Raw genomic sequence first — 22,115 nt, forward strand, 5'->3', positions numbered from 1 at the left:
CTAGCAATCTTGCTAGCTACCAGTTAAAATAAACGTAAATACCACCTGTCCTTGTCTATGACTGATTAGAGAGATTAGATTCGTTTCGGTCAGTATAGTAGGATCTGAGAAGCTAGTGTACGCTTCCCATTGCATATTCATGGGGACTGGCGAGTGGCGAGTACTGAGTAGTTGTAGTTACTTACATATCTATGAACTCCTTGCAGAGATTCAGGGTATCGATCAGGCAGTGGTCAGAGTGCCAGGATGCAGATTGGAATAGAATGGTAGTTACCAGCTAGGCAGCTAGTGCTGCTCGTACCATTATGCATGCACTGCCTTCAGGCTTCAGATAGCTGCATGCAAATCAGGCTCCTGCAGAGAATACCCTGAATTGAAGGTTCTCAAACCACCATGTGACAGTTAATACTATGTGCACGTTTGCATATAGCAATGTGATTTGAGAACCTTCAATTCACCTGAATTATTGCTTACTCACGACTGCATTATTGTACTACTAATATGGATTGTGGGCTAGAACTTAATTAACAAGGTTTCACAGCTTAAATTCTATTCGCTAAAATGATACGATCGACATAATTAAAAGTTTAACTGGCGCCGATGATGCATGGCTACTCAAATTTGTTTATATAAGAGAAGAACATGACTACTCGAGCTAAGTTTCATCATTCAACTTTGAGGGTGCGTAGCTTTAGCAGTCAAGATTCTGCTCCACTTTTGTTCACTGAAGATTGCGTGTGCACTACTAGTCACTTCAACCTGAAGCTCGCTCGTGATGCACTGAAGCCTGAACTCACTGCATGCGTTTCCTTTGGGACGAAGAGATCATATATAGCATCACCACAGCTGAACTCCGAGACCGTGAACTTCCGATGCAATAAAGAGGGAATGGCGGCACTATTGCCGTGCATAAGCGCCATATAAAAGCTGAGGGCAGGACACAAGACAAGTCGAGCTAGCCAGCAGAAACCATGCATAGACTGTTCATCTTCCACTGTGACCGCAGGAACCGATCGATTCACAGATAAGCAGTACCAGTATGCATGGGCCACTAGAATGACAGAAGCAGAAAGCTTGTCTACGGCGTGTTATGTAAACTGAATTCGCTAGCGCCGGCCCTGGCCTACTACTCAGTAACCGCAGTGGGATACAATGATTTCCCTTATCTACCGTCAGAACCGGGTGTCCAACTGCCGGTAAAAAGCACAACCCACGAACACCGGGGGGAAAACCAAAATGACAAACGCTCAGCGCGCTTTACTCCCCCACTCCTCTCTCTCTCTCTCTCTCTCTCTCTCTCTCTCTCTCTTCACCACGTCCATGCAGGCATTCCGTACGGAAATGCAAATGGGATTGTCCATGAGACTCGATGGTTTATTTCTCTCACTTAATACTTATCTATCTCTTTATTTTTCTCATCTATTTTATAATTTTTTCACTTATTTTTTCAATACGAATTTTAATAAAATGAATGATACGGATAAACTATGCGCGCATGTTCAGTAGCAGCGTCGGCAGCATGTAGGAAGGAAGGAAGGAGATGAACGAATGAACAAACACAAGCGGTAGCAGCACCAGTACGTACGAGTAGCATCTGAGGCAAATCATGTGACCCACTCGGCTGATCAGCTAGCTGCAGGAAATATGCCTAGGACGGACGGATGCCAGCTGATTAAAGAGCTGATAATGATTAAGGCCGGGGTGCTTTACTTAGCCGCGTAGGTGGGCCAGCGGGACGCCGCTTTCGCCCTGCATTATCATGGCTGACGATCGACCCTGATTAAAGCGAAAGATGCAGTGGAATTTGAAAGGGGTCTGTGCGTCCCCAGAGAACGCCATTTCATGCGACTTTCCTTTTCTTCACCCGATCGACATCGCAGGGTGCGAGCGAGATTCTTCGGAGCTTAGTTAAATAGCCTCCCGGACAAATCACACATGCATGATGCATCCATGCCTTGCACTTTGCTTCGATGGATCGATGCGAGATCGACGTGATGAGCATGGTGCATCGATCCCGGCCGGCCGAGCAGGAAGTTTTATCAATAAATTAACCATTGTGAACCGAGCAGCGAAGATCGATTAACCAGACCAGGCGGCGAAAAGAAGAGTAGGCACCTCGATCGTTTCAGGTACCTGATGACGCACCTTCAAAGCTGCGGTTATTAGCTCGTGCATGCTTCCATGATGAACGCCCTTCCATCCCCGCAAACAGAGCCATCGCCGACAGACTGCACCAATCCAAAACAAATCAGACAATACGACATTCCCTTTCAGACCACAGATACTAATGGAATAAAATTTTGTTTGGCAGAGGTATAACTTCAGCTCCACGTCTGATTTTGAGGTTATATACTATAATAAAGTAGTTTATGTTACTACTAGTTAAATGGTCGTACGTTGTAACAGATTTTTTTTTATAAGATGATATCAAGCCAAAAGCTATTATTTACATCAATAGATCTAGAAGTGATTCTCTATTATAAAAGATCAAAATTATATAAAAAATATATAGGTTACAACTGCTCCATATCTTTTAGAATGGCAATCGAGAGCTATACATGGAGGTGAAGCAGTAAATGCTGACATACTAAATAATTATATGACAAAAAAAGAAGCTAGAATCGTAACCCAGCTAAATGCAATTACTCAAATGCATTAGGAGTTTGCAGGCAATCTGTTTGTGCTAGCTTGCAGTCCTCTTATATCAAATGCCGAAGTTGTAACATGTAAGGAGGCAAACTAGTTAGGCTTGGAATCAAAATAAAATACTCGCAACAGATATTGTTTCTTAGTACCAGTATTCACTGCTATTAAAAAATTTCACGAGATAAATGTTGTTGATTGGGTGTTCCACGTGCAAAACTTCCTCAACTTAGGGTAGGGATTACATATAAAACAATTTGTGCCTATTCCAAACCATGTATCTGATCTAGAGATTGGTCAAAGACCGTAGTGACCGACCGGATGTAACGACGGAACCATAAAATTTCTTAAGATAGTAAAGGTGAAGTTGATGCAAAAGAGAGAAATGTCAAATAAGCACTCATGATATCTGGACCATTTACAACAGTGGTGTTGTCTGATGGCATTCCTGATGACCTCATTCTCTTATCATGAGTAAAAAGAGCAATCAGCCTGGCTGTGCAAGAATAGTTCCCCAAACCTCAAATAGATATGACCCAATTGTTTCTTGCATTCGGCTATAGCTACACTTGCACAGGATAAGTAAGGTCTCAAGTGCAACTGATACTTTGGGAATAAAAAAGCGAAACAGATAGAAAAGTAAATCTGAAGGAGAACTGAGAAATCCTGCTCAATCAGACAGAGGTAAAGCAAGGATCAAAATATACAGATGTAGGGTCCAATAGCGGCTAATGCATGATACCTAGCCTCCATCTTTTAAATCTTTTCCATGTTATTTTTCTTTTTTGTTATGCCAAATCTTCATTTAAACTGTCAAGCTATGCATGTTGCCTTGCCTATATGGGTATTCTCTGCATGTGCGATTGTGCGACTGTATTTTTTTCTTAACAATCTAACTATATAAGGAAAACACAAGTTTCTAGACGTCCAATGTTCAAGCTGCAATGCTTAGCCTGGCACAATGTGAATTGCACGAAATTGCACGGCTCATTCCATCCGCGTTGGATGGAAAGAGCCATGAAATGAAGAAATCTTGCAACCTCAATGCCTCCATGTAATAATAACATTTCTACACACACAAAAAAAAGAATCATTGCAAAGTCTCCCTGCTATTAGGTTCTACTCCCTGCTATAGTGCTAATAGGTTCTGGAGTTTCCTCCTAGCTAGTTCAATTTTGTAGTCACTCGAGTAATACGCCAGGCAGTCTCGTCAGCTTCTTCCTTCATGTGCTGAGCCTCTTGCTCAGGCGTTCCCTATGTAGATGACAACGTGTGCTTGCCCATGAAATGAGAAGTCAGGCTTTCTAAATTATTTCAGCGCCTGCTGATGTGTTGTCTGATTAATCAAATGGCCCAAGAAACAGCAGCAAAGCCAATACATGCCACTGACTTTTGTCATGTGGTGAGATCTCTACTACAAAGGCATGAACAGAAAAATGTACATGCATTTTCTGTCATTGACGCTATAGGCAACAATATGAACATTTTAATTACCAATATGAACCTGGTGCTTTAACCGATTTCAACAGCTAAAAGGCACAATCTGATAACCCAAGGTCACTGCATTTCTAGATCAAGCTCACTACATTCATCTCATGACATGCAGATAACATATGTAATATAAAATAGACAGATGTCACGCATGGTAAAGCCCACTGCATTGAACTCGTGACATTTTAATGGCCAAACCTCATACACATGCTTAAAACCATTCAATCCTAAACATGCCAACTTTCGAAATTGCATCTCAAATTGCAAGTAAAAAAGAACATACATGTAACCATGGAATGGTGGGAGTAGTTATGCCATTAGGAGAATTTTACACAGCTCCAATAGTCCAGTATTTTGTTCCAAAACTATCTATAAGAATCTAATTAGAAAACGCTAACTTAAATCAGCTGTACAGTAATATGATAATTGAAATATGCCTTTTCGAATTACATGATTTTGCAATACTAGTAAGCATTTCAAGTAAGCATGACTCAAATGACTCGGAGTTCGAATTTCAGAAAACATGTCTGTAGCGAAAATGACCCTATTAGATCATAATTGTGATTTTAGTGATTAATGATAACATAATCAATGGATCTCATGTTTGTCAAGAATACATGTTAGTAGGTTTCATAGATGCAATACATAAAGAAACCACCGTAGTCGGGATAAAGTTTGATCAAATTAAAGAAGTCATAGGAAGATTTGCCTCTTCGGATGGTCCGATACTCTGGGTGTTGAACTCACCGGAGCATATTGACAAAGGAGGAGAGAGGCCTGAAGATCTCACCGGAAGGTCCGGTGATTAGCAAGTGTGCTCATCGAAGCAATTCTTCTAGAGAAGGGTCTCGTGCTGAAGAATGAAAGTATGGCAACACCGGAGTGTTTCTGTCCAGAAGGCTGAATGGAAAAACCCACCGGAAAATACGGTGATCAGAGGAAGATACACACCAGAGTATTTCCACCAGAGAAGGTTGCAGCCGTGGAAGATCAAAGATCAACACGCCGAAAGGTCCGGTGATGAAGCATGGCTACATCAAAAAATACACCTGTCGGCGTATCAGGAACCGGGCGTCCCCGAATCCCGAGGCCAGGCCAGCCATCCGCCACATGGCGCCATCCCGCGGAGCCTCTCCTGCAAGGTGAGAAAAGGTCAAGTCCCGGGAGAGGGCGCTCGGGGCCGCAGTCGGTGGCCCCCGAATACCCCAGTTCCCCGATGATCCACGAAATCTAAGTACCGGGAAGAAAGTGCTCGGGACGGTGTATGGTGGCCCCCGAGCACCCTAGTCCCCCGACGACCAGAAAAGCTAAGTACCGGGAGAAACGTGCCCGGGGCCGCCGGCCGTGGCCCCTGGGCACCCAAGTATCCCGAGGACTCACCGAAGGAAGTTCCGGGAGAGAGTGCTCGGGGCTGCGTGCAGCAGCCCCCGAGCACTTGGTTCCCCGAGAATCCGTACAAGTGTGCCCGGGAGAGAGTGCTCGGGGAGGTGAACAGTACCCCCAAGCACTCGGTTCCCCGAGGACAAGAAAGGGCGTTCTCGGGAGAGAGTGCTCGGGGAGGTGAACAGTGCCCCCGAGCACTCGGTACCCCGACGACTCAAAAAGCCCCCTGGTGGAGGCCCCCGAGGGGCCCACCGATGAGGTGTCAGCCAGTCAAAGGCCCGAGGCCGCATTTAAAGAGCGTGCGTGGCCTGTCACCTCCAACTGCTCCCGCCGCGCTCAGCGTCAGTTCCTGCCACGTTCTGGTAGAGAGGCGTGGGGTTATTAATTGCACGGGTCCCGTCCCGTGCCATCCGGCCCGTCTCAGGATAACGTCGTAAGGACCAAGGCGTTTCGTCTGCCGTGCTGCTATGGCAGGGGAACAAGACAGGGCGAGCACGCCGGGTCGCTCTGCGGCTGCCCGGTGGGCCCTCTCCACGGCGCCCGTTGCCAAGGCATTTATTGTGACGGATGACCGGGCGTGCGACGCATTTTCCACCCCCGGTCACTTCGTCCAGAGGAAATGATGACGCCCTTTCCATTTATGGTGTCTCAGAACTCGTGCCCTCCTCCTGTTCGGGGCACGTTGCGGCCGGTGGGTACTTAAAGTAGCCGGCGGCACAAAAGGAGAAGTTGGATGCATCCGAGAGAAGGGAGCGGAACACATAACTGAATGCATCTGGAATAGATCCTGAAGCATAGATAAGAACACAGCGCAAGAGAAACAAGGCTGAGAAGTGAGTGGCATGAGACAGACTGAAGAACAAAGAGCCCCAGGCTCTTAGATAGACCAACATTGTTGTAACCAGCAACATCCTTGAGGGACTTCCTCAGGGCATTTATAGTATCCATACAGGAGTAGGGTATTACGCCCCCGTGTGGCCTGAACCTGTCTAAATTCCGGTGCATTTACTTCTTTTTGCACTAGGTCACACCACCACCACCGGCCGTTGCATTCATTCCCATTTATTTCTCCGACAAACAGACTCAGGATCATCCCCCCGGTCGAATCTCTAAAAAGGGGTCTCTCGGGACCCCTGCGAGGAGTTAATCCTCCGACAACACCAGATAATGAACAATACAAAAAGGTAGAATGAAGTTTAAGGCATCTGATAGTTCGGTGATGAAGTGATGTGCACCGCATGCTTTCACCGGAATAATTTACACAGAGAAGAAGGAAAGTCACGAATGGCTCAGGATAACTCACCGGATAGTCCGGTGATGGAGATAAAGTATACACCAGAGTATCTGGTGTTCATAGAGGCTTGAATGGGGTTACAATGGCTAGTTTGTGAGATATACTCATCGGATGATCTGGTATTAGTACTATTATTCTCACCGGATCATCCAGTGTTAACAACTTTTCTGAGCCGTTGGATTAACGGTAAGTGCGCGGATTTGAGGCTATAAATACCCCTCCACTCAGTCATTTGAAGTAGAAGCATGCTGCTAGAGTCTAGAGGAAGCTCATACACACTTGAGAAGACATACAAGCTACCAAAATGCTTAATGTGATTATCTAAGGCGATTAAGCACAAGATTAATGAGTTATTAGTGCTTATAGGTCTAAAGAGAGTGTTGCTAGGTGATTTATGCCTAGAGAGTGGATCAAAGAGTGATCCAACCTTGTACCAAGTGGTACGCCAACACCTTGGAGTCTTGGTGACTCACCGGCAAGCTTGTTGACCCTCCGACTTGGTGTGGAGCGGCGACGAGAAGCATGTACGGGGACGCGGAGGCCCTTATCTTGGTGGCTCAAGCTCTGAAGTGATCACGACGGCAAGGAACCGAAAGAGAGGCTAGTGGTGAGACTTTGTCTTTGTGGTTTGATGGCTCATCCAGGTGGAGGTCTTGTTTTTGTGACTTGGTGGATCAAGAGTCGTGATCAGGTGCCGATCAGGAGCATTCATGCCATCGATACCACGAGATAAAAATCCATTGTGCCGAGTTTGCTCTCTCTATTTCATTTATATTTTTGCATTTACATTCTTGCAATTTACCTTTTTAGATAGGTTGCAAGTGTTTTGATCGGTAGACTAGACACACTAGATAAACCTAGATCACATATAGATAGAAATTGATATAAGTTTATCTTGTATAGTTTTTGGAGTCGAATAGTTTCTAAATGTCCTAATTAACCCCTCCCCCTTTTAGACGTCACTGATCTCTTCAATTGGTAGCAAAGCTAGGGCTCATATTTAGCTCTTCAATTTGTGTTAGAACTTCACATCTTTCACAAGGTTTCGCCAATTTAATTGGTATTTGAGCCTTAGTCTTATTGTGATCGGTTAGGCTTCACCGTCTCGTGAGTTGTGACGTTTAGGGTTGTGATGGATTCCCATAGTGCTCAACTTTTCGATGGCACAAACTTCTCCCGGTGAAAAATTCTAATATCTTGTTATTTGCAAGCCCGAGGTTGGATGTTTGGAGAGTAACCGAGGAATGAATGAAACCTCGCATCACCAACAAGGAGAGGCAATTAAGTATATCGGCAAAGAGTATCTTTTTATCATCTATATATGTTGATGTATTTAATCGTGTTTATTCTCTCACCAATACACATGATATTTAGAATAGTCTCATTAAAATACATGAATGCACAAAGGATGTGCGCAATTAAAAATATCATGTGCTTGTGACTAAGCTCAATGACATCAAGCAATTATCTCATAAAAGTGCTAATGACATGTACTCACGTTTGAATATTCCTGTCAATAAGATCAATGGGTTAGGTTTGACGTCAATTGAAGATAATCAAGTGGTGAAAATAATAATTTCAGCTCTTCTTCCAAAGTACAAGTTGATAGTCTCCATCATTTACGACAACAATGACATCAAGAAGATGACTCCAAATCAAGTGTTCGGCAAGATCACCACCTATGATATGACAATGAACATGGGGGTGGAAGCTTCTTCCTTATCCGACATCAAGAACCTTTCTCTCACAAACAAGAAAGCTCAAAGCCAACACAGGATGATGAGATAAGAGCAAAAGTCAAACTCAAGCGAAGATGATGGTGATCAAGATGAAGAGAGCGATGAAGAGCATGATCAAAGCACATCAAGTGATGACGAAATTAATACAAAGATGACCAAACTCTTCTTAAAGATAGAAAAGAATATAAAGAGGATCAATGCTAAGATTGATCATTCTATCTCCATTGAAGACTTGGTCGATACAATTAATCATATCAAGAAGGAGAAGAAGAAAACCAAAACAAGAGGGATATAAGGGGAAGAGCCAAGGCATTCACAAGCATAGGAAGATGGGTGAGCGACGATAAAGAGTCAAACTCAAGTGATAAAAGGGGGAGCGACGATGAAGATGTGTGAGCGACGATGAAGAGCATCCTGTGCTCTATATGTTGAACTCATTGAAGTATTTCTGACAAAGGGGGAGAAGGTTGAGGACCTCACCGGATAGTTCGGTGATCTGTATTGGGTAACACCAAAGTATTTCCTATAAAGAAGAATACAAGTGCAGAAGACTAAAGATCAACCCACCGGATGGTTCAGCGTTTGGTTTGTGCACACCGAATTATAGCACCAGAGCATTTCTTGCAGAGGTGACTCCAAGTGTTGAAGAATGAAGAACAACCTACCGGAAGATCCGGTGCTTTGAAGATGAATGCACCAAAGTATTTTACACGGAGAGACTACAAAGGCTCGGATGGCTCAAGATAACTCACCAGAAGGTTCGGTGATAGATTTGAAGGTACACTGGAGTGTCCGATGTTCAAAGAGACATTGAGTGGAGTTCTAATGGCTAGTTTCTGAGATTGTACTCATCGGATGATCTGGTGTTAGTACTACTGTTCTCACCGGATCATTCGGTATTAACAACTTTTCTGAGCCATTGGGAAAATGGCTAGTTGGCGGATTTGAGGATATAAATATCCCTCCACTCATAGACACTTGAGAAGACATCCAAGCCACCAAAGTGCTTAAAGTGGTCATCCAAGGCGATTAAGCACAAGATTAGAGAGTGTTTAGTGCTTATAGGTCTAGAGTGAGTTATAGCTAGGTGCTATAGCTTGAAGAAGGGATCAAAGAACTTATATTGAGAGGTACGCCAGCACCTTGGAGTCTTGGTAACTCGCCGGCATCTTGGGCCTCAATGGCTCAAGCTTATTGACCCTCCGACTTGATGTGGAGTGACGGCAAGACACGTGTATAGGGACGCGGAGAACCTTGCCTTGATAGCTCAAGCTCCGAAGTGATCACGGTGGCATGTGATCGAAAGAGAGGCAGTGGTGAGATCTTGCCTTGGTGGCTCATCCGGCTTAAAGCCTTGCCTTGGTGGCTTAGTGGATCAAGAGTCATGATCAGGTGCTGACCGTGAGTATATCATTGGTGGAGCTCCAACGTGGATTAGGGATGTCATTCATGCCATCGATACCACGGGATAAAATTCTCTTGTGCCAAGTTTGTCTCTCTACCTTATTTACATTTCTGCATTTACTTTCTTGCAATTTACCTTGCTAGAGTAGTTTGCAATCCTTTTGAGTGGTAGAGTAGACACACTAGATAAATCTAGAGCATATTTAGATAGAAATTGAGATAAATTTATCTTGTGAAGTTTTTAGAGCTATTAGTTTCTAATTGTCTTAATTCACCCTCCCCCTCTTAGGACATCATTCTTCCTCACAGTGAGCCGTCGGATGAAAAGGTGAGGGGGAGTGTGAATGGATCTAGTAGTGGGCGTGGGACTCAGGATGAGGGGGAGTGTGGATGGATCTAGTAGTGGGCATGGGACTCAGTGTGGGCGTGGGACTTAGGGTGGATGCGGGACTCATTAGAGACTTTTAGGTAATAAAGATTTTTAGCCTAAAATAAAAAATAAGATGACTCACCTAAATACCCTCAGTGTACCCACAGCTCCAATTCTATAAATTTCTGAAATGGAATACCACGCTCTAATAATTCTTGGAGTTGGAGCTCTGACAAACAAACCCTGACTGTGGAAACATGTAGCCATGCCATCAGCAGATAATATATAACTATGTCAGCAAGTTAATCCCGAATTCATGTTTCGTAAGGCAAGTAAGAGAGAAGCAGCAACGATTACTGATGAAGGCTGAAGTACAGCAATAAAAATACTAAATTCAATTTTGGAATGCATCCATATATAGCTAATCCAAACTCAATAGCATTAGGTGAACTAATGTAAAACCAAAACATACATTGTTCGAGGCACACATAATTATGTAAACAACCAACGATCGACATTGTTCATGAAGCACACAGAGGACTTCGAGCTCCTCCATCTAGTCCTTGAACTCATCAACCTCGGCGAGCTGGTTGTTATCCAGCCACTGGATCGCCTGCTCGGTGGTGTCCTCAATCTTTTTTTTTTGTCGTCTGCTGGAAGCTTAGAGGCAATTTTCTTGTCCTGGATAGTGTTCCTTATGTTGTATGCATAGTTCTCCATTGAGTATACCTCACCTTTTTTCTTGTGCTCCTCATCCTCGAACTTGTAAGTTTTAGCGTCTTGAACCATCTTATCAATCTCCTCCTTCCTCAGCCTTCCCTTGTCATTGGTGACGATGATCTTGTTCTTCTAGCCAGTTGTCTTGTCTTCGGCGAAGACGTTCAGAATACCATTGGCATCAATGTCAAAGCAGACCGGGATCTAAGGAACACCCCTAGGATCAGTGGGGATTCTTGAGAGCTCAAATTTTCCAAGGAGATTGTTGTCCCTGGTCTGGGTCCTCTCACCCTCATAAACCTGGATCAACAAACCATGCTGGTTATCAATGTAAGTGGAGAAGACCTGCTCCTTCCCTTGTCATTGGTGAAGGTGATCTTGTTCTTCTAGCTAGTTGTCTTGTCTTTAGCGAAGGCGTTCAGAATACCATTGGCATCAATATCAAAGCAGATCGGGATCTGAGGAACACCCCTAGGAGCAGTGGGGATTCTTGAGAGCTCAAATTTTCCAAGGAGATTGTTGTCCCTGTCTGGGTCCTCTCACCCTCATAAACTTGGATCAACACACTAGGCTAGTTGTTAGTGTAGGTGGAGAAGGCTTGCTCCTTCTTGGTTGGAATGGTGGTGTTCCTTGGAATAAGCACAAACATGACTCCTCCAGCATCTCAAGACCAAGAGATAGTGGGGTCACATCAATAAGGAGATGGTCCTACTCCTTCTCATTGCCCTCACCACTAAGGATAGCAGCCTAGGCAGCAACACCATAGGCAACAGCTTCATCAGGATTAATGCTCTTGCAGAGTTCCTTCCCATTAAAGAAGGCTTGTAGCAGCTACTAAACTTTGGGGATTCTAGTCAAATCACCAACAAGGACAACATCATGGACAATGCTCTTATCCATCTTGGCATCCCTCAAGCACTTCTCCACATGCTCCATGCACTTCCTGAAGAGATCCATGTTAATCTCCTCAAACCTAGCTCTAGTGATCGTAGAATAGAAATCATTACCCTCATAGAGATAATCACTTTCGATTGTAGTCTGTGCAGTGGAAGAAAGTGTCCTCTTAGCCATCTCGCATGAAGTCCTAAGCCTTCTTAAGGCCCGAGGGTTCCCAGTGGTATCCTTCTTGTGCTTCTCCTTAAACTCCTGGACAAAGTGGCTCACCAAGCGGTTGTCAAAGTCCTCACCACCAAAGTGAGTGCCACCGGCTGTGGCCTTCTCCTCAAAGATACCACCCTCAATAGTAAGAAGAGAGACATCAAAAGTACAATCACCAAGATCGAAAATAAAAACATTCTTCTCACCAACACTAGTAACCTTCTTGTCAAGACAATACGCAATTGCAACTGCAGTTGGCTCATTGATGATGCACATAACATTGAGTCCAGCAATAATGTTAGCATCCTTAGTTGCATGCCTCTGGGAATTATTGAAGTAAGTAGGAACAACCACAATAGCATTCTTCACAGTTGATCCAAGGTAAGCTTTAGTGATTTCACGCATCTTAATAAGAACCATGGAAGAAATTTCTTCAGCAGAGATCACCTTGTGTGAGATCTACACCACGACATCGATGAACATCACAACAGGGTGGAACATCGAGATAGATTCCAAAAAGGCTCGGCCAAGTTTCAGAAATCATGTCAATACAATTTTTAAGGGTGGAACATGGAGAAGCACATCGGTGGTTATCGGGTGCCATGCTTTTACACCCGATCTCTTAGTAGTATGATTGCTTGATAGGTTTTGACCTAACATGTTGGAGAAGTATGATGGAAGTTCTAATCCATTATAATTCCTCTAGACCTATACAACAATTATCCAAGTAACCGGAGGCGATGAGAAAGTTATGGCCAATTACCTCCATACGGCACTTGAAGGGCCTACCCAATCATGGTTGACCAATTTATCTATAGAATCAGTCTACTCATGGAAACACTTATGTAACCTTTTCTTGGCTAACTTCCAAGGAACCTATGAGTGTCCCGAGAAAGAAGACAACTTGCATTGCCTTCTCTAGGAGAATGATTAGACTCTAGGGCAATTCATCAAGAGATTCAATAACATCAGGAATACATACAATTTCTTAAATTACTGACTCTTCAGTGATTTGAGCTTTCCGATAAGAAGTGCGAAATAGAAGGCTAACTGGAGATATGACCATGTGTCCATCTCAAAGTGTCAATGGGCTATTAGAGATGGTTGACTGTTGTCCTATAAGTACAGAAGCTGTCGAGTAGAGTCGTTCCCTCGATAAGGGGATAAGTTGTGATGAGGATTTGATAATTAATAATTAAAGGATTTGTTGAAAATATGGAAAATCTTAGAGACAGGATATCCACCATATATGTGTCCTTAGTTCGATATGGAAGTTTTCATAACCATCATGAGGTAAATAAGGCATGTGCCGATATTCCAGGCAGTTCATCGTATTCTACACAAAAATCATCTTGAGATTAGGAAGGATTCATTCAGATATTTAGAAGTAATACAATCTGGGAATGTTATACTCTTTGACTCTGAATACAATACGTCTCTCCTAATCCGACTATATAAGGAGATGAGGGGTTATGTCCAAAGGGAGAAGGAGGGAGGAGAAGGAGAAGCCAAATAAGCAATATGAAGCTAGCCTAGTTAAATATAAGGATAAATAATCTATTGAGATCCCCAACAGATTCAAGTAACTAGATTTATTTGACAATAGCTTTCAAAATTAGAACATGAGAAGATCCTTAGGACTAGATCTACATACACCCTATTGTAATTGTATTTTTCTTGAGATTAATCGATTCAGAAAAAGACTAGAACTATTATCCTAAATAAGGCTTGAATATGCATATTTGATGATTAGGTATCTCTACTTTAAATAAGTATTTGCATAATCGACTTTTCCAATCCTCGATGACACACATTTTCATCAACTAAGCACATCAAGTCTCTGACAAGAGGCTACTCTGATGGCAAGTTCTATGCCGACTTCGGACCTGACATCTACTTGAAACCCTACAAGTTGACAGAATTCCTTAATCACCGATGGCGAATTTCGACCGTCATGCCCTAGAGTTCAATGGTCAAGATGATCGTTCAAAAGATCGTATGGCTAGTAGGTCAGAAAATCTCACTACCACTGTAACCTCAACTTCCAGCAGCTCTCACTACCGAGTATTGCTAATATAGAGTAGAAGATGTTACAGTGCTACAACTAGTTCACTCATTAGTCTTAGGTGTAAAATTATTACATCCGTGTATACATACAACCAAACATCTTCATATAGTCATTGTATCTGCAGACGTATGGTCATTACATCTATCCATATAAACAATCAAATACTCTTATGTTTAAAGTCGATGCATCCGTTCAGTCTACTTTTACTCATATAGTATATACGTTATAACTCTACAAAATTCGTACGGGCATCCGAACGCAGCCAGAGTACTACTGTCATTACCAACACTGTTGCATCCAGCGTATTCAAATCCTGAACATTTTCACAGCCGAAACACAAAAGAGCTTTTACAACCTACAAAATCAAGAGATTGTCACATTTACAAGGATGATTTGGTCTGTGTTTATGCTTTTTTTTTCGATTACAAGGATTAGGCACGCGTACGCCCCTCCACACACGTTGCACAACACGCCCACAAAATCGAGAGGTTTTGGACTTTACAAGGATGATTTGGACTCTGTTCATCCTTGGCGTCACGACGAATCCAGTTGCTCCAGCGCCCACCACCGTCCCGCACCTTCCCCGTGTGCTCGTGTTCCTCACTTCTCCCGCTTGCTTCCTGCTCAGATCCGTGGCCGTTTCCCGATCTCCGCGCCTCGCGTGGCGAGGGACATTCGAGCCCCTCCTAACTGCGCGCGCGCCTGACGGCCGGCGAGCAGGCCTCCTTCCGCCGAACTGGCGAACCCACATCGAGGGAATTCTTCTCTTGTTGGCTGTCCTCCTCCCCTCCGGTGGACCAGCGCGGAGTGCAGGTCCATCCGTACTTGGATTTATTTCTTCGTTTGTTGGTAAGGAAGCCCTGGATCGCTCGGATGTTGGATTGTTCTAAGAGTGAGCTTTCTTACCCTATAGGATCGTAGTCTACGCTGTGAGCAATCATCAATCTAATCCAAGTCATTCTTGCTGGGATGAATACCCCGATCCATCCAATGCGGATTTGTTTGCTGGGTGGTGGCTGGTGGGGTTCTAATAGCAATTTATTTTCCAAAAAAAATGGGGCTCAACTAACTGAAACCCCATTCCCCTCGTTAAGTCCGCCCCTGCTGTGTGCTGTGGGAGAGATTCCTGGCTTGTATTAACAGTGGGGAAAAAGTATACCAGGATAGTAGAATTACTAAGATTAATAGGCCTGAAACCAACACCTGCTAATATTTGTTTATTTTAGTCATCATAGTTAGGCATATTCAGTATGTTCTGCCTTGGTTACCAGTTCAATTTATGTTTCACGTCTGCTTATTGCTCACACATTCCTTTTGTTGACATAGATTTGCTCATCATAATCTTAATGCAGATTTCTTCATAACATTCACACGCTGCTGGTTAGAGGCACCTGGTCTGTTTTTGCTGAAGCTGGTGGTACATGTGAATAGCAGGGCCTGTCATCTGCCTCTGCATTTGCTTCTAAGCAATGGCCAATGCAAGCAAACACTTGCAGCCTTCAAGCAAAGCAGGCAATGACAAGAAGTACCAGGGCACATTGGTTGCTTCTCCAGCAAAAGCAATTTCACCTAAGTGTGTGAAGCACATTGTGCCATCAAAACAACTGATATTGAATGGGGATACAATAAGTCACGTGGCATCATTTTTGGTCAAGGTTGTTGCTCTTGAGGCAGTAAGAAGAGTTTCTAAAGCAAGATGTCCTTTTATATGGAATTATATTCAAGCATTGCAAATTCTCGTGTATCCTCCATTTAGTTGGATTCAACGGTGGGCGCCACTCAAATTTGTTGTGCAAGGCATTCAGGTTATTTGATTTCTCAGCTCTTCAAAGCCTTGAAATTTCTTGAAGTTTCCAAGCTACACACATTCATTTGTTTCAAAATTAGTTAGTGCTTTCACAAATAGGCATTTGCCTAGATATGGTATTAATTCCTTGATGTAGACAACAACAACAACAAAGCCTTTCAGTCCCAAACAAGTTAGGGTAGGCTAGAGATGAAACCCATAAGATCTTGCAAGTCTAGTCATGGCTCTGGCACGGATAGCTAACTTCCACGCACCCCTGTCCATGGCTAGTTCTTTGGTGATATTCCAGTCTTTCAGATCCCTCTTTACAGACTCCTCTCATATCAAGTTTGGTCTACCTCGACCTCTCTTGACATTATCCGTACGCTTTATTCTTCCGCTATGTACAGGCGCTTCTGAGGGCCTGCGTTGTATATGCCCAAACCATCTCAAACGATGTTGGACAAGCTTCTCTTCAATTGGTGCTACACCAACTCTATCACGTATTAATTCCTTGATGTAGATGAAATATAAATGAGAGAATGCTATTTTGTTGTCAGTTAGCATTTATTTAGAATACCTTCTGTCATTTTAGTTAATCATAAGTACTATAATATGTCAACACTGTCTCCTTTACTCATAACCATAACCTTTTCAGAATTCTGATGTAAGTTACATAGTTTATTTGTGGTTCAAACATGCTAACCAGGAACAATTTTCTTGAAAAACTAACATAGATCCAGCAGCATTATCCTGTTAGTAGATTACTAGGATGCTCAAATTTTCTTTCCATTGCGAACTGTTTTTAGCAATCAATATATTTACATAGTTGTTAAGGCGCCGCCTAGGCGTCAAGGTACTCGTTGCTGTTCGCCGCAGCCGTCACCTCGCCTAATTAGGCTGTAACGTCCGCCTTGCCACGTGTGGCATCGCCAAAGTGTCGCCTTGTCGCACCACGACGTCGTATTGCGCAAGGCGGACGCCGTGAGGCCGAAGTAGCACACGCGGGGGAAAACAGATAGCGCGTGCAAGGGGAAATAAGAAAGAGAGCTCAGTTGGGAAAAGGAGAAGGGACAGGTAGAAAGCCGTGAGCCGCGAGCCGCGAGGGAAGACCATAAGCATCAAGCACGCCCTGCCATTGCTCGATCCAGAAGACCAGAACACCATATCTGTTTCTTTTAATTGTACTGTAGCCTCGCTCTGAGCTCCAATGATGCCACATCCAGATTTAACCTCAAGGAGAATGTTCTGACTCATTCTCTTCTCCATATGAAATTCTATTTTTCTTAGAGGTTGCATAAAATTAGGAGTTTGTTTTGGCATTGGATATCTTGCACACTGAGCTTCCTGAACCATGCACTGCGCTTCTAGTCAGATTAAGAAATCGCAAACAGTTTTCTAAAATGCGCTAAGTGCTAGGGGAGCTGCAGGGTGGCGCTTATCGCCTAATTGCCGGTGGGCCAGGCAGCTGCCTTTTAGAACAGTGACCACAAACGAGCATGTCTTGTTGTTTCTTATACACCCCAGCACTTAACGAAACAACCTGTACTTACTGTAGAGCTTCTCAGATCAATTCATGCGATGGCTGTGCCAAAGATGCTGAATCCAACCTATTGAAGTCCTCATTTTAATTTTTTTTTTTGTGCTTCTTCAGTACTTTGTTGGCAAAATGATCTTTTTTTGAGCTTCTGAGGACTGATGACCTTTCCTCAAATGCAGAAACTATCAATGCCACTGTTGTTTCTGTCTGGCACAACAACATTAAGTGAGTGGTCTGCTAAGCGCGATGATGAACCGGGTAGCAATATAGAGCGTCCTGAGACACCTTCTGAAGCAAATGAAATTGCATCAACTTCAAGCACTAGGTTGGTTAAGACTTAAGAAATAAACCAATGTATATCTCTTAGTTTATAAATGCTATGCTTTGCTGGTGTCTTTTCTCTGAATCATACTATTCTAGTTCTTGTGACATCCTACCGCAGCAATGAGATAACAGTATGGAAAGAAGTCTGCCTTTTCAATAACTTTGTTGGTTGTCTTGTTTTAGGGATGTTGCTGATGGCACAAAGGATATTGTGCCGGAGAATTGGCTTGCGTTACTTTTCAGGGAACTTGAGAAACAAGGCATCACTTTGCCTGAGAGGTGACTTTCTAGTAGATTATTTGCTATTTCTTCGTACTGTTTGATTATTGGTCCTTGAGCTGTGATAGTATCACTAGGATAGTAGGATCTATAAACTACGAAAACACTCAATGCAATGGGAAAAATTGCAAGGTACATTTGGCAGTGATTTTTCTACTGTACTTCTGAATGTTGCGACCGCAATTAATTCTTAAAAAGAGAACTTACTAGTGATAAAAAAAGATGCAGAAATATGTTACACTGCTTATGTTATCTGCGGTCACTGGTCAGAACAGATGCAGCTTGATAAATTCTAAATTTAATTCATTCTACCAGGTGAATGTTATGTTATGTTGGTAATCCTTTGGAGTGTGAGTTGGCCCTTAGTAGCTCTTTGAGCTTGTTTGTAATGCCATTATCTCAAGACAGACAAAATAAAGTAAAAATATATATATATATATTATTTTTTGTCATGAAGGATGTTTCCATTCTGTAGTCTTTCAATCAACCGTATAGGCCTGCATCAGGATAGTCACATGGCTGCAATGAGTAGCCTGGTTCCATAAAACTGACAGTCTAGTTGATGGATGTTTCAGGTTCACTGAAGATGAACTACACAGATTTTATGTTGCAGCAAATGGTGACTTTTCATGCTTGCTCTCTTCAGTTAAGAAGACAATTCGTTGGAGGGAAACATTCCACATACTTACATTGCAAGAACTTGATCTGTGGTCTCACTTAGTCTTTTGGCATGGATTTGACACTATGCTTCGGCCTTGTTTAGTAATCCATCTTGGACTTGCATGCTCTAGTATACCCCCTTGTGATATACCTCGTTTCGGGCAAGCACTGGGTAATTTGCCAACCTGTTTTATCTGGACATTTATTTAAGTTCTTGATGATTTTTATTTTCTATGTGATAATGTCATAGTGACTTTGAAGCTTAGAATTGGGTAGTCAAAACTCACATATAGGGTAATGTATTTCTTGCTTGCAGCAATCTGCTTCTTTCAATACATCTTTCTGCTAGCAAGATATCATCTATTAGTGGCACTCTTAGTCTCAGTTTGGCATTGTGGTGGCTTTTCAAAAGCATATCCTTCTCTTTCTTTCTTTCTTTCTTTCTTTTGGATATAACAATTAGTTGAAACATCTTTTCTCGAGGCAAGGTCTTATTGGAACCGCCAAACCGGTAAAGATCCCTGTAAATGACTAGACACAATACAACTCTGTGAGCCCAATGCGGGCCCTGGTTATTCTGACAGAAACCATATGATTTTTATACTGTTTTTTTCCTAGTTTTCTTACCGTTGAGGAGGCAATAAGATTTGTTTTCACCTTTTCTTTCCCTTGATTGGCTTGCAAGAAGAGTGACCACTATCTCACTAACATCTTTCTATTCAGTTTCTCAAATTGACCATGGTGTTGTAAATTTGACCAATGAAGAAGATCCGAGAATTACCGTTTTGATGGATTGTCACGGGATTTCTCCATTCAGATTTCCAATGCAAATGATGAGGTCGTTTATCACTGTAGTTGAAGAAAACTACCCAAATCGTCTTGGGGTATTATGTGTTGTCCGCCTTCCTCCTGTTGTCAGAGTTATTGCACAGACACTTACGCAAGTAAGATAACTATTCCACCCTACTTGTCATCTCATAACTGCTCCTTTTTATAATGTTTTCAGCTCCGCCTATTTATTAAGGTGATAGATATTTTTAGTACTGCCTGCTATAGTTATGTCTATTATGCTAAGATGACTAAATATTTTTCCTACAAGTAAGGGGCATTTTTGTGCTTAAAAATTGCTGAGACCAACAACTTGCCCCTTATTCCTGAATCCTGATTGATGCTGAATATTAAGTGGGGTGAGCCAAATATTTGAAGAGATGGACTCTGTATTTCTATCTGCCAATCATGAAATTCATGGAGTAGCATTTGCTTGTTATCGATTGTGTCCATCTTGTATAGATAATCATAAGCTTTTCATAATATTAAGTGGGGGTTGGTGGGACTGGGGCATGATTCCTTTATGAGCATGACTGCTTAAAATTTGGAAACCCGTAGTATCTATCCACCTCAACTTTCGTTTTGATGCCAAAATTTTACGGCCACACTTCCATTGTTGGTTTTTTGGGTCACTACAGCTTCTTCTTTTTTGTTCCAAAGTTGGTTATCTACTCAGCCTACAGGCCAACCAAGATTGACTACCAGTTAGAATAATCTATAGTAATGACTGGTTTACATGACAAACAACTCTGCACTGGTAGGTTGCAACATCTCATGGTACTTACTTATGGCTTAATTCCATACAGGTCTTGAAACCATCTACAAAGCAGAAGTTGCGCTTCGAGGGAGATTCATACAAGAAGACATTGGCGGAGTTCTTGCAGATTGTGCCAGCTTTTCTGGGTGGTAAGTGCAGTTGCTCGCAATGTGAGAAGCCACGTGATAGTTCAGTAATACAGGCAGGCGAAGGGAGCAAGAGCCAGCCTCACCAAATCAGCGTTGATGGTGGATCACCGGTCACAGACTTCGACTTCGATGAAGCAGAAATTGTGTCACCATATAGCTGTGAGAACGCCATAAGGGCCGCAATAATTGGTCTGCTGATGGTTTGCATCTTCATTGCGTTTCATGCTGGGATGAACGACACAACATCCGTTCCAGCCAGTGTCTGAGAGTTATGGAATTGCCTGCTGTCTTGAAGTAGCACTTAGAGAGGTTGTCAGTTGCGTAAGAGAGTATATATATATATATGTTGTTGCCAGAATGCTAGGGTGTTGTTTTTCTTGGCAGTTTCTACTCAGTTGTCTTCGGATCGGCAGAGAGTGCTTTTGGCTCCCAACGCGAATGCAGATGAATAATATTGCGTGTGTGGCTAATGTTTGATTCACAGATCACAGCTCAATTGAGTGCTTTTTGTGTGCGCGCGCGCACGCTTAGCGGGTTTTTGCTGTCATAGCTCAACTGTGATTTCTCTTGTCAGTGTACTTTAAATTGCCATCTGCGACACGCTGGCTGAGAGTGTCTTCATTCGTCTCGCCGAGATGGTGATTAATGAGAATGATAATCTTATGTGTCTTGCAAGGTAATGCACGAATAGTTACGGCTTAGAGTGCACAGTGCAGTCCAGCGTTGCTTTCCTTTTCTCCGTTCCGTATGCTCTAGAGTCTAGCCAGTGGCAGCCTGCTAGGTCAAGCACATCGTGGCTTTGCTCGTAATTAATGCAACAAAACAGGATCCAATATGAATATATTTGGAACCTTTTGAAAAATCAACATTTTGGATGTGTGCTATTTCAACAATTCAAATACACCACTCCAACCAATTACATAAAAATGTTGAACATGTTGTGACAAATTGTTGAAATAGCTCTAACAAATTGTTGAACATGTCTTTTTTAAAAGGTTGAACATGTGACAAATTGTTGGAACAGCTCTAACAAATTGTTGAGCACATCTTTTAAAATTTTTGAATTGGTTATTTACAATTGTTGAAATAGATTTCAATCATTATTGACTCTTTTAAATCGTTGAATGTTTATGAAAGACAATTGTTTACAAAATAACCCACAATAAGTCGAGTATAACGTTTAGAAAAGAAAGAGAAAAATAAAAGAGAAACAAGACCTACCTGATTTATTGGGCCGAGCCCATGTGGTAATGGGCCGAACCTGGCTGACGAATCTCAGCCTGAGGTCGGTCGAGGCCTCGGTCAAGCAGCCTGAGATTTTTTATTTTTATATTTCGAAAATAAAAATTACAGAAGTAAACATTCATTCGAAAATAATCGTAAAAATAGGCTATTATCATCCGTGGAAGGAACTGTATGTTCCTATTTTTATAATTTTTCAAAGACGTCTGTTTTTCAATTTTTTATTTTCAAAATATAAAATTAAAAAATCGTGGGTCTCGAGCCCAAACCCGCGGTGGGGAGAGTTGATGACCAAATCGGCCCACGGCTTAATAACCGAGTACGGGTTATAATGGACTCCATC

At 42.6% G+C, this 22,115-nt stretch overlaps 1 protein-coding gene and 1 pseudogene across 3 annotated transcripts; one reads left to right on the forward strand and one right to left on the reverse strand.

Moving 5' to 3' along the window:
- Positions 1–10,745: 10,745 nt before the first annotated feature.
- LOC133913996 (heat shock 70 kDa protein 1-like) lies at positions 10,746–15,026 on the reverse strand (annotated as a pseudogene).
- Positions 14,660–21,085, forward strand: LOC133915133 (uncharacterized). 3 transcript variants are annotated; one of them, XM_062358161.1, is made up of 7 exons: positions 14,660–15,099; positions 15,560–16,012; positions 17,713–17,858; positions 18,041–18,136; positions 18,712–18,968; positions 19,520–19,740; positions 20,431–21,085. In XM_062358161.1, the coding sequence occupies exons 2-7, from the start codon at positions 15,677–15,679 to the stop codon at positions 20,794–20,796; spliced, it is 1,422 nt and encodes a 473-aa protein (XP_062214145.1). In that variant the 5' UTR covers positions 14,660–15,099; positions 15,560–15,676; the 3' UTR covers positions 20,797–21,085. The 3 variants fall into 3 exon arrangements, with proteins under 3 accessions (XP_062214145.1, XP_062214144.1, XP_062214147.1); XM_062358160.1 differs by having other exon boundaries at positions 14,660–15,056; XM_062358163.1 differs by having other exon boundaries at positions 14,660–15,020.
- Positions 21,086–22,115: the final 1,030 nt, after the last annotated feature.

Source organism: Phragmites australis, chromosome 4, assembly GCF_958298935.1.
Source record: "Phragmites australis chromosome 4, lpPhrAust1.1, whole genome shotgun sequence".
Lineage (NCBI taxonomy): Eukaryota > Viridiplantae > Streptophyta > Magnoliopsida > Poales > Poaceae > Phragmites > Phragmites australis.

Coding starts and splice junctions, on each gene's coding strand:
- LOC133915133 (XM_062358161.1), top strand. CDS start 15,677: ATGGCCAATGCAAGCAAACACTTGCAGCCTTCAAGCAAAGCAGGCAAT. Junction 16,013..17,712: donor TTGTTGTGCAAGGCATTCAG/GTTATTTGATTT, acceptor CCTCAAATGCAG/AAACTATCAATGCCACTGTT. Junction 18,137..18,711: donor GGCATCACTTTGCCTGAGAG/GTGACTTTCTAG, acceptor TGGATGTTTCAG/GTTCACTGAAGATGAACTAC.